This window comes from Electrophorus electricus, chromosome 9 (assembly GCF_013358815.1).
Source record: "Electrophorus electricus isolate fEleEle1 chromosome 9, fEleEle1.pri, whole genome shotgun sequence".
Lineage (NCBI taxonomy): Eukaryota > Metazoa > Chordata > Actinopteri > Gymnotiformes > Gymnotidae > Electrophorus > Electrophorus electricus.
Genome location: NC_049543.1, coordinates 24,192,017 through 24,204,516, shown reverse-complemented (window position 1 = coordinate 24,204,516; position 12,500 = coordinate 24,192,017). Strand labels below are relative to the sequence as shown.

Sequence of the window (12,500 nt, the reverse complement as noted above, 5' to 3'; positions counted from 1 at the left end):
GGTTCGGCTCCCTGTGGCTCGGCCGGGGTGGCAGGAAGACATGCCGCCGACGGGTGCCTCAGCCTTCCTCGTCCGCCTCCTCCTCCATCCCAGCTCGTGAATTCATTCATCCTAAATCCCTCGCTCCCCACTCGCTGATAGCGGGAGCCGAGAGCAAAAGCTTAGTGCACTCTGGCAAATCCGTCCCCGCGCAAAGCTACGATGCCTAGCGGCCCAAGCCTGTGTTCCCGCTCCTGGATTAGGCGAGACGGCAAAGGCAACCACCCTCCCCCCACGCGCACGCACACACACACACACATCCCGCCCCGTGCACCTGCCGAAGGTGGCGATTAAACGTGCCCTGTCAGAAGCAGAATAGCACTGGTCCCCCCGTTGGAAGCAGAATAGCACTAGACGTTTTAAGGGTGACCTGCAAACAGCATTTTAGAAGTAAGAAGTAAGCAGGGCTTTACATGGAGAGAGTGAGAGAGTGAGATAATGAGAGAGCGAGAGAATGCGAGAGAGATAAAGAGAGAATGAGAGCGAGAGTGAGTGTGTGAGTTAGTTATGGTGTGATATTGCGCATGTTTTTATGTAGATTAGCTCTGGTCCTCTGGACGGCTGCATGAGTACTGTGTGAGTACTGTGGTGGATACCACAACACACAGCCCATTCAAAGCCCATCCAAGCACACAGGTTTGCAAAGTTCATTGTTCTGGTGATTTTCATTTTGCACGTCAGTGGTCAGAGACTAAGTCAAACGTAGACTGGGATTGAGCCTTGTAGCTCAGAGAGGAGCAGCCCGTGTAGCACAGAGCTTTAACGCTTGCCAAGCCAGCCCTCACAGATACCCTCTGGGAATGAAATCCTAATGGTCTGTGTGGGAGAGGGACTATATGTGTGTGCGTTTGTGTGTATGTTGGTATGATTGTGTGAGAGTTAGAGTGTGCCTAACAGGTGCTGATATGTTCCTAATGTACTGTAAGGAGCCTGTAGTGTGTCTTACACACACACACACACACACACAGCACCTTAGCCCATTGTCCGCACACTGTGATGTCATGAAGAAGCTCCTCTAATCACGTACGCAGCACACACACCCACCAGCTGCCCCTAGCATGGAGCACAGCTCCGTCAGCAGGCGCACCTCGGCTCGTCCAAACCCTGCCACGCACCAACGCCGCCGGGCGCCGTGGACAGGCACCACAGCGTGCGATAGCCCCTGCCATCATTACACGTGATAAGGTCAGCCGTACACCGCAGGGCAAAACGGGGATGGACTTCAGCAGCGGTCCTGAGCGCGGACGAGCAGAACTCTACGGCCAACATTATAACAAACCAGAACTTTTGTTCAAACTTTGGCAGAGTGATTTAGACCGGAAAGGACAGCAGAACGTGCTGTGACGGTTGGACTGGCCTCCGCAGATGATGCATTTATCATTGCTTCAGCTCTCATGGGATGACCCTGACTGCTGGTGAAGAAAGACGCGTCTCACCATTCACGCAGGATTTCCGTAACCACTTCTAAAGGCTACAATTGCCATTCCAAAATACCCATTTAAATGTCTTGAAAGGATGTGTTAAAAATGCCATTAAAAATAAATTTGAAAGAAGTTTGAATTTAAGCCAAAGCTAATCAAGAATCGGTTAGTTGAAACTCTTTTCATTTCTAAAATATTCTATTTCTTTTCTATTTTAAAGCCGTGTTGCTTTAAGAGTGAAGGTAGAATCACTGCCCAATGCGCCCATGTCACCCTGACCAATTTCTTTCAGTTGCTTTCTTGGTGAGATCACAGTCACCTTAACCCAACACAGTAAAATCACACTCACACACACACACACACACACACACACACACACACACACACACACACACACACACACACACTCACACACACACACACACACTCACACACACACACACTCACACACACACACACACACACACACACACACACACACGGCAGTTAAAGACAAGGTGCAACAGGTCACGGTCACTCACTCGGGCACTTTGGCCAGCGATCAGCTGATCGTCTTCTGTCTGGACACTGGTGCGGCTACGGGTGTCATAGTCCTCTTGCTCAAAGTCTGAGTCGTCCTCCAGTTCCTCTGGGGTCTGGAGAGAAAACACACACACGCACGAACACACATACAGATGCACACACACACACAAGCATGAGTTTTCACATGTAATATTTCATTATTTTTAAGGACTCAAACTGATCTTGGAAGAGGTGGTGATAATACAGACTGACCTCCACAATTAAGGGACACATAAGAAAATATGTTTTACATATATTTTTAAAAATATTTTGGCCTGAAAAAAAGTGAACACACACCCACACACACCCACAAACATATATAAACACACACATAAAAATGCACACAGTGGTTAACTTTCTGAGTGATTCTCCTCACACAGTCTTACACTACTGCAAACACAATAAACCCCATATGGTGAGTTAATGAAACACATCACTGTTTACTACCACGAGCTATAGGAAGGCCCATCTGCTCACGGCACTGGGGAAACGTCCGCTCTGGCCCTGGTGCACTGTCAGGGGACGGGGTCCAGACCAGCGTGTGTGTCAGTTCCTCATCGCTAACTCACGACGGCCCACTGCTCCGCTCGCTAGCCGCTTATATTACCGGTGTCTTTCCACATGTCTGTTCGGTTTACGTATGAGTCACGCCCCCTCCAAAAGTAGGATCAAAGACGACAGGCAGGGCCAGGCAGGATGGGGCGGGGCTTGTGTACATGCATTAGTGTGCGTGCATGCAGGTGTTAGATCTATCTCAACCACTCTGCACTTGCACCTACGCATCACATATTTAGCAGACAAACTGCAGCTAAAGAGAGAAGTGCTTTAGCGAGGGTGAAGGACAGGCAAATGTCATCACTCGCTCGCCCAGAAACTAGCACTTGTGTTACAGGCACACACACACTGGCTTTTTGGAAGAACCTATCAAAACCTCATTAGCAAACTAATTCTCAGTACTGCGACTCTTCCTTTGGATCTGCGGGATTTGAACCTACTGCTCTCCGAGTAAACGCCCGTGTACAGCAGTGCCTGACATCACAGTCCCACGACACGATCTACGGAACATGACCAGAGGACAACTATTACACTACACTGCTGCCTGAAACAGATACATCTGCAGCTGCGTCTCGCGCGGGTCCCGGAGGACGCGGGACCGCCTGCTCTGCAGTATGTTGATTGTTCTAGCCTGGCGCCCTTAATAGGATATATTCCCTGGCAAATATGGAAAACAAGTTTGCTCGTGGGCATGGGCGTGTGAGTGTGTGAGCGGCACCACCCGTCCGGGTGAGGTCGTGCATGCTGTAGCCTGCCAGATGAACAAGGGTCACAGTGGGTGTGACGTCCCCTCCACGCACTCCAGGAATGGTGCGTAGAACTTTTGAGTTTTTCCCTCACTGTCCCATGCCCTTGCGTGGTTTCAGCCTTTGTAGCGTGCCTGGCATTTCCATCGGCACCCAGGAGGTCAAGCCAGCAGGCTGCCGGACACATACGGCACGTACTTGGAATTATCTGGGTGGCATAGCGGTCTGGGAAAAGGGCCTGCAGCATCATGCGGTTACATGCACCGCTGCGACGGCACTGGCGCTGTACGGATTCCACTGTGTTCGGATTCGGATTCCACTTTGGCCGTGTGGCTTTGCGATGTCTAATGGCCCGGGGGCCGAATGTGCCGGACAGGCGTCGTGGCTCCGTGCTGCAAACTCACCCGTATCATGAGCACGGCCTTTCTGATGTCACGCACGCCGTCGTAGACCAGGCGCGAGGCGTCGATGAACTCGTTCTCCTCGAAAGGCTGCGGGGGGCAGGTGCTCAGAGCCTCGATAGCGACCTCCACCTGCTCGGCAAAGCGCGGCATCACTGTGGGGGGCAGGTGGGAAAGAGAGATTAAGTTCAAGTTCAAGTTCAAGTTCTCGGGCATGCTTCAGGAGTGGGTCTGTTTGCCTGTCGGGTGCCAGCGTGCAGGGAAGAGAACAGGAAGACGGCTCGGCCTCAGCGGCCAGGACATGTTCGGGAAAGTCTGTCCCTCTGCCACTGTGATGCTTGCAATGGGCTCACAGCTGCTGTGGACGCACAGAGAGGAGACGGAGAACACGGCATTGTGGGAATACGAGCAACGATGCGGGCCGTCCAACAATTAACTGCCTCGCCTTGTCGGCGGCGCATGCCACGCCAGGGAGAGGAACCTCGGAGGTCACCAGATGTGTCTACAAACGATGTGCCTCACCTCCCTTCCTCCCTCACACACACACACACACACACATACACACACACACACACACACACACACACCACAACCAGCTCCTTTTTTCTTCCTCAGCGTTTCAATCAAAGCGGGCCTCCATCACACTGCTGCATGCCAACAATGCGGCAATCGCATGCAGGAGCTCGGTGGAAGGTCAGATGTACAAACATAGACGCTCCCGACCGAGACGTTGCTGGCGTTGTGGAAAACGGCCTTCCTGCAGTGATCCGTTTGGTTGGACGAGCAGATACAGAGCGTTCACAGTCAGCCGTAGACCCGAAGGCAAATTTGACAGACTCATCCAACTCATCCAACCAGGTGTACATCTAACCTCACTGACCCTCAGTAAGACATCAATGCCATCTTTAACCAGGGCCTCTAGCTGAAGCTGCTGTTGGCCTGTAATACGTTAACTTAAAAAAGTAAACTCTTGTAGTGAAAGTGGTATTGACCAATACCAGAACGCTACTGAGATCTCAGCTGTGTTTTCAAAGTTTCGACCTTTGTGACGGCACGTGTGTGTACACGTACATGTGAAGGCTCATCGGGATGATCTAGAGTTAAAGAATGACTCCCAAAACCCAAAGGAGCATTCTTAAACCCTGGAATAAGAGTAATACTCAACAAACAGAGGTAAACAGAATGCGCGGTCATTAACAACTGGGCTCACCAGCCTGACACAGCCATGCTAACCTTCCAAATTCATCTGAAACCCAACCGGTCACGTCGCCAGTCTGGGACAAGCTTTGCAGTTCCACTCACGACGGTTAAGACCGGGGTGTGTTCCAACTCTGTCGGCCAGTATTTTCCCCGTGTTTTCTGCTTGCCGCCTGTTTGGCGCCTGGCTCTGTGAAATTATATGGGTATGCAAAACCAAATCAGTGTACGAGTAAAGGCAGATGTCAAATTTGCTCTATACATATACATATACATATATATATATATATATATATATGCGCCAAGCAAAAAACTTTCCCTGTGTGTGTCTTCTGCTGGCTCTTTCTTTAACACACATTTAATTCATTTTAATCCATTTACTGTCAAAGCATAAAATAGGCTTTGGGGAATTATTATTATATTTTTTGCCCTGACTTTTAAATAGGAATATTTAAACACTCTCCGAGCTGTTGATGAGCAACGCTGCGTTCAGTGAGGAGCTATTTGAGGCCGGGCCGGGGAGAACCGAGGAAGAAAATGGAAAAGGAGCCATGTGGGAATGGATTATTGTTCTAGGGGGAGTTGAGACCCGTACCATGCAAGCAGCAGGCCCATAGGCACGAGGGGCGTTTAAAAGCCATTTTCATGAAAGGGGCGCTTGGGCAAACAGGCAGAACTTGCAGATATAGTGGGGAGAATAATTTCATTGTGAGTGGAGACAGCTGGTGTTAAACCCAGGCTGGAATGCCTAATAGGCTTAATAAATGAAATACATAGAAACGAAGGCACTTTACTAACGCCTAGCAGGACACTCTACTAACGCCTAACGGGACACTTTACTAACGCCTAACAGGCCTTCCAACGCTACTTGAAACAACACAAATGCTTCAAAAGCAGGACAAAGCTCTTTCTTTTTGGCCTCTATAATGATGTGTGTATTGCCATTTCGTTAGAATAGCGTGACAAATGTGACAGAAGAAAATTCCTTCTGATGTCAGGAGAACGGAAAGCCTTCTACCCTCAGCAGACGTCCGTGCTGGTGCTGAATGTTTACGACTTCAGAAGCAGACCTCCAGCTCCATTAATGTGCTCCAGGCTTACTGGAGGAATCGGTTTTGTAAACAGAAATTCCAGCAAAGCATCTAACACAGACACCACATCACTGAATAGGAGTCACTGCCGTACAAACGCAAAAGACTTGTCTGTCTCTCTCTCTCTCTCTCCACCTGTTTTCACTCTCTCTCCCTCTTTCCTCTCTCCTTTTCTGTCCACTTCTCTCTCTAATTCTCTCTCTCTCTCTCTTTTTTGGTCTTGAATTCTCTCTCTCTGATCACAGTTTTGCTGCGTGAGTCACAGTAAGCGCATACCTCTATAGCTTAACCCTTCAACACTCAGTTAAGCGGTAAATAAGGAAATTGAAAAAACAGCTTCCTTCGACCAGAGCTAGAACCGAGTCACCGTCACGCGGCGATGGCTTCTCGCACCTGGCTGTGCAGCGCAAAGGCGCAACGCGGCCTGTGATTGGATGGTGGTATGCTCCGCCCACGTGGTCTAGCTCTGGTGGCACGTCCGCTACGCCGCGGCGCACAACGGCTGGAGACGGGCTCCATAACTCATGTTTTCAATCTCGTCGGCTCTGGACGCGAACCCAACGTATGGGCGTAATTACGAGCATGCAAACGTTCCTCTGGACGTGCTGGATGAATAGCAGGAAAGCGAAAGGAGCCGTCGGCGGGTTTCTTGTCCCGGAGCTCAAGGACAGGGTACTGGGAAACCCATCCGTCCTAGTGGAGAGGAGTGTCTAAGCTGGGGGGGGGTGATTACACATCTCTCTATAGAGGTACTACCATAAAATGACCACTGACCCTGCTCCTATATTGACTGACTAAACTAGTACTTATTGTAGGGTATTGTTCATTACACTGATGTTGTCTAACAGACTCTAGTACTTATTGTTTATTGCACTTATCATGGTCTAAGATAGAGCTCATGGATTTTGTACTACTAGTCATCAGCATTGATCCCTGTATTCTGCAGTATTCTAGTTCATTGGTATATTGGACTCTAACCAGCTGTACTGCACTAGGCTGTGTTCTATGAGGAAATGATAAAGCACTTTTGTAAGTCACTCTAGATAAGAGCGTTTGCTAAATGCCGTAAATGTAAATGTTAATGTAACTGTATGACAATAATGATGAAAAAAGTAAAATATCCTAGAAGGGGAGTGGTCAAAGGATACAGGCCACACCCTCTTGGGCTTAAAAGAAAGTATTCATTGCTTACACAGACATGAATAAATTCAATTTACATTAAGGTTTCCTTGAGTACTGTTACATATGGCATTACGTAACATAAAAAAACTCTGAACTTCAGCATAAATAAAGTCATAAATAATGTTAATTAAGTAATTAGCAGTCCTTATAATGGCTCCAGACTGGATCTCCACCTCAAAATTTAAGGTGCTGAAGTGTTTTTTAACTTGAAAGCAAAGTGTGTTACCTCTCTGTGCCTAAAGATGAGTTATTCTGTCTCTTTGTCTCCCTCTGTCCCTGTACCTCAGGTCCAGACTCAGGGAGGCTGTTTGTTTTCATGTGACGGAGAGCCCTGCTGAACCAACCGCTCCAGCGTGGTGTCTGGCCCTCGTTAGACTTTAATAAGGCCTGATGATGTCATTTTTCATACTGCAAAACAGCACCGAGCACGTGGGGTTCTCCACGCAGTGTCTGGGAACGCTGATGCTCAGTGTGCCTGTGACCTGGCTGCAGATCGAAAGAGGGCGACCACTGTGGCACATGATAAACCGGCCATGGCGCCCAGACATGGGTTTAAGTGCCTGTGGAGACGTGAAGAACGCATCGAACATCTTTTACTTGTTACTTCTTACTGTGTCTGATCTGTAGGAGGGGCAGACGTGACAGGGGTTTGAGAGGTCACTGGGGTCACTGCGGTCTGAGAGAGAACGCTACAGTTGCTACAGTAGACACCTTTGATCTTAGAACCCCCCCCATCATCAACTGTGTGAGATTGTCTTTCTGTGTTTGGCATATGCTTGCTTCCCTATGAAGAGCGTGAGATTAAGGAAACATGCAGCGAGTCAGCAAGAAAAATAAACAACTAACTGACTGAATGACTGACTGACTGAGTAGCCAACCAACCAAATAAATAAATAATGAGGTAACTAACCAATTAAAAAACATAGATACATTCATCCACACTATAAGAGGCCATTTATGCCTTTCTACATAAGTGACTCCTTTAACTCATTATCACACCCCTGCACCATTACACATTACACTCTCACCATTAAAGCTCTCTCACACACACACAGTCTCTCACACACACACATCAAAACTCTTATGAACACACTACCATCACCCACTCTATCAAACTCTCATGAACACACCATCATACTCATTTGATACACCACTGAACCCCTGTACATACACTACTGCACACTAGAGCTGTTTAGCTCTCAGTGCAGACTATCACACACAACTAAAAGTGTGGGAATGAGAGAGTCAAAGTCTGTGTGCGAAGTGTGATGGTGTGTGCATGAGCAAAATGTGAGATTACAAGAGTGCATGTGCACGCATACACACACACACACATACATGCACACACACACACACACACACACACACACACATATATATATATATATATATGGATACATTGCTTTCCAAACCACTGATCATCACTGTGTGAGATTTTCCACTTGGTTACAGACAGGAAGTCATCAGAACCCAGACTGACGTAACTTCAGAGTCTGACGGGTGTGTTTTACAATACCAGCTGAAACTGTTTTGCAAGGTACGTTATTCCTGTTTTTATTTTTTCAATCTTTATATTTTTTAATTTTCCACCGCACGTACATTGTTAACTCTGTAAAACAGAGAGAGAGAGAGAGAGAGAGAGAGAGAGACAGAAAGGTGGAGCGGAGTAGGATGGAGAAATTTATCCTCTACACTTTATGACTTTATTACAATACGTGGTCGGTTCAATGTTACATTGTAATGTGTAATAAATATGTAACAGACACGTAACAGCTTGTTCACGCCGGCCCTTTCTCCGCTTTAGCCTTGTTCTCTGCTGTCTCTCACTTTATCTCACTCTCCTCTCTCTCATGCTCTCACTCTCACACTCTTTTGGGGGTTTTTTTTGTTGTTGTTTTTTGTCGTCGACTGTGCCGCTGAGAAAACAGCTGTTTGTTTTTCTTTCCTCTTTGCCCTTTCCGCGGGCAGGCTCCGACGGAGCGTGGCCGAAGCCACATCTGCCTGTTGCCGGACCTCCGGGCTGCTGGCAGAAGACCATGGAAAGCGCAGCGGACAGATAACATGGAACAGTGTGAGTGGCAGAGACCTCGGAGGATGGGGTCTCATCTCGACGGGCCTTAGCTAAACGAGCCCACGTTGTCTGCGTTAGAGAATAAATGGGAAAGAGGCATATCATATCCTCATATTCCCACAGCCCCGATCCCTTCTACATATCGGTCTGCTCGGTGGACGTCTCGGGTCCTTCCTGTGCCCTGTGAAGAGTGAGGCCCTTCTGTTACTGTGAGAAGACAGCGAGCGCCTGAGGAGACGACAGCTGTCATGGCGGACCCGCTGATCACTACCGTAGAAAATTTCGTGTTTTTCCTTTTCCATTCTCAAGCCTGTCAGGCATGTCGAACTGCCTTGCCGGTACTAAACTAAACTCTTTGCATCACACTGTATTTTGTACACTTAGGTTGAAATGCCCCAAACCTGTAATGTGCTTTTGCATAAGCAAACCTTTAATAAACTGCTCCTGAGTGTAACTTCCCAGAATTAGATCGGCGTCTATATCGCTGTTCGAAGGCCACAGGTTAACTCTTCTCCAACCCACGTCACACAGAGCTCCGGCGTCAGGTGAACCACATCCAGAACGCGCGCAAGAGTTTGCGATGTGGGCTCACCCGTTTCGGAGAGCAGCCGCAGGGTCTCCAGCACGCGCTCCGTGTAGACGCCCGGCTCGTAATTCTCCATCTCGGCGTTGATGATGTGGACGACGCGGGCGGCGCGTCCCCGGATGGCCCCCGCCGTCCTGTCCAGCGTGTCCATATCCCCCTCCTGCAGAGCAATCACGCACTTATTCACGTCCTCTAGGATGTGGTTCTCTGCAAAACCGAGGCCAGGGAAAAGAGAGAGGAGGTGTTGAGAGAGGAAAAAGGAGAGTTGAGAGTCAGAGAGAGCGAGAGAGAGAGAGAGAGAGAGAACAAAAGTAGAACGGGTAAGGTCGTTACGTCTGATCAAGATGCCGGACGGGATCCCCGGGAGCAGATTTTGAAATGGTAACGCAAAGCGTTCATTTGGAGATGCATGCCGGCACAGGGGTTACACCTCGCTGAGGGCTGCGCGAGAGCATTGCGACGAGAGCGCCGCACTGCACTCGTTAGGAACTGGAGTCCGAGCCATTCCTTTAGAAAGGGGGCTTGCCCTGCCAGCCGCCACCGAGGTGCCACGGTTAACGTGTTAAGAAGGGAGCGGCCCAAAACACAGCCTCTAATTAGGAATGATTTAATGTGCAGGGTTGATGGGGTCTTTTTTTTAAGACTTGGCCAACAAAATGTAACGGCAAAACAAATAGACATTAGACAATTAAAATACAAACAAACAAAAAACCTCAAACTTTACAGCAAAGGTTAGAGAACAACTGGGTAATGAAATATTTTGGGCCTGCTTTGATCTTTGCTTTTTACTTGCACTGAAATGAGTTCACATTAAATATTTGTTTGTATTGTTTTGCTCTTTTAACCATCTAGCCTCTCATGCTCCATTCTATGTTATTTATTGAGGTCACAACATGACAAAGTTGAATATCTATGTGCATGTTTCAGCTTTGTTGTTACTTTTAAATATACGGCACCTTAGAGAGGTCGACAAACTTTAAAGCATTTAGCTGATGCTTTTATCCAAAGTGACTTACAAGTATGACTGACTACAACTTGAGCAATTGAGGGTTAAAGGTCTTGCTCAGGGGCCCGAACCAGCAACCATCTGCTGACTAGTCCAGTACTTTAACCACTGAGCTACCACATGTGCTAGTGTAGTAATGGTCATATGAGATATGAGTGGAAGCCAACCATCTAAAGAAAGCAAACAGTCCAACTAAAGCATAAAACGATTTGTACAAACGATCCAGTGCGAATTTTATGATATAATTAAAACACGGTTTTATAACTTCACACAAGTCTTCCAAAATTGTTGTGGATATGCAAACATACACAGTATAAATCAAAAGCTTGGAAACTTTCAGCAGATTCAGTGCTGGGATATCTGTTCACTGATATTATCATTATTATTATTATTTAAATTTCTGCACATTATAATATGTGCATTTATATAGTCAAGGACACATTCATCTTTTAGCCATTCTATTTACCTGACACGGACAGGAAGTCATCGACGGAAGTGATGTCGTCCACTGCCTCAGTCAGAATGCGCACCTGCTTCTCCCACTGGTCTTTGAACACATCCATGTTGTCCTGGGCCACCTTGCTCTGGGGGCGTGCGGCCAGCGTCAGCGCCGCATTTATCACCTGCAGGGCGTCGCCGGTGGGTCAGCCAGGTCAAAAGGAACATACAGCAAGGCCCTAGAAGGTGTAACGCACGGACCAGCTCGTGGGAGCTGCTGTTTGGGTCTTGCCCTGTTGCAGACTCTGTTGCCCGAGGGGCAGGACGGGTGGGGACTCTTTTTGAGATCACCCGAGCATCTGTCATCGTCACCTGCTAGACGAGATATCATACGCCGCCGCTTCCGTACTATCACCAGCGTTCTGTCACATAAACTTTCGCTTGTGCGGTTTGCGATTGTTGTTGTCACGTTATTACATATTATCACCCTCATGCTACCTTCAGCAGGATTTTATGAATGAATAAGCAAACATATTAATAAATAAACAAGCAAGCTCTAAATTTAGCCCATCTGCTTCCTGTATGCAACCATCCAGCAACCCAACTGGGAACTCCATGTTAGCAAAGCCTGGAATCACTGAGATTGGAATTCTCAACCATGCCTTCAGGGAATGACATGCAAGTTACAATTTTTACTTATTTATTTTTTTATAGGCCAGGACAGGGGCAGTAACAGTGATAATATATTTTTAAAAAGACATATAGGTTGCTAAAATATGCATATTTCATTCTTTTTGGAAACAGAAGGAACTTTTCTGGAACAACCTAAAAAAAAAATTTTTCACCCCCCCAGCTGAGGGAATGGCACAGGGCACAGGAGCAGGCCAGCAGGCGAACGCAGACTCTGCTTTGCTCCCTGGAGGGGCTTCTCGGCTGTGCTCCCTGCTCAGCCTGATCTGCATCGGGGCCTGTTCTCTTCCTGCAGGACTTAGGAAGGTTTTCAGCCTGTTTTGTTGGTTTTTTTTCGCCCATACCGATGCAACTGCTATAGGCAGCGATAAAAACAGAAGCCCTGAATGCTTCCTTGAGCATCACCTAGGCAACCACTATGAGCTCGGAGAGCCCCTGCTGCGGTCTCCTGCCGTGATCGGACAGAATTCACGGGATCTTGGAAAGTGTCTGTCAAGCCAAAGCGAACGCGTCCTC

At 47.9% G+C, this 12,500-nt stretch overlaps 1 protein-coding gene across 4 annotated transcripts in view; it reads right to left on the bottom strand.

Moving 5' to 3' along the window:
• The window catches only part of ctnna2 (catenin (cadherin-associated protein), alpha 2), a 307,160-nt gene that overhangs the window by 6,512 nt on the left and 288,148 nt on the right, over positions 1 to 12,500 (bottom strand). For all 4 annotated transcript variants that reach the window (XM_035529725.1, XM_035529726.1, XM_035529727.1 and 1 more), the window contains 4 exons: positions 11,323 to 11,479; positions 9,857 to 10,057; positions 3,727 to 3,878; positions 1,982 to 2,095 (listed from right to left, as the gene is read on the bottom strand). In XM_035529725.1, the coding sequence (XP_035385618.1) occupies positions 1,982 to 2,095; positions 3,727 to 3,878; positions 9,857 to 10,057; positions 11,323 to 11,479 (624 nt within the window). The remainder of the gene's footprint in view (positions 1 to 1,981; positions 2,096 to 3,726; positions 3,879 to 9,856; positions 10,058 to 11,322; positions 11,480 to 12,500) is intronic.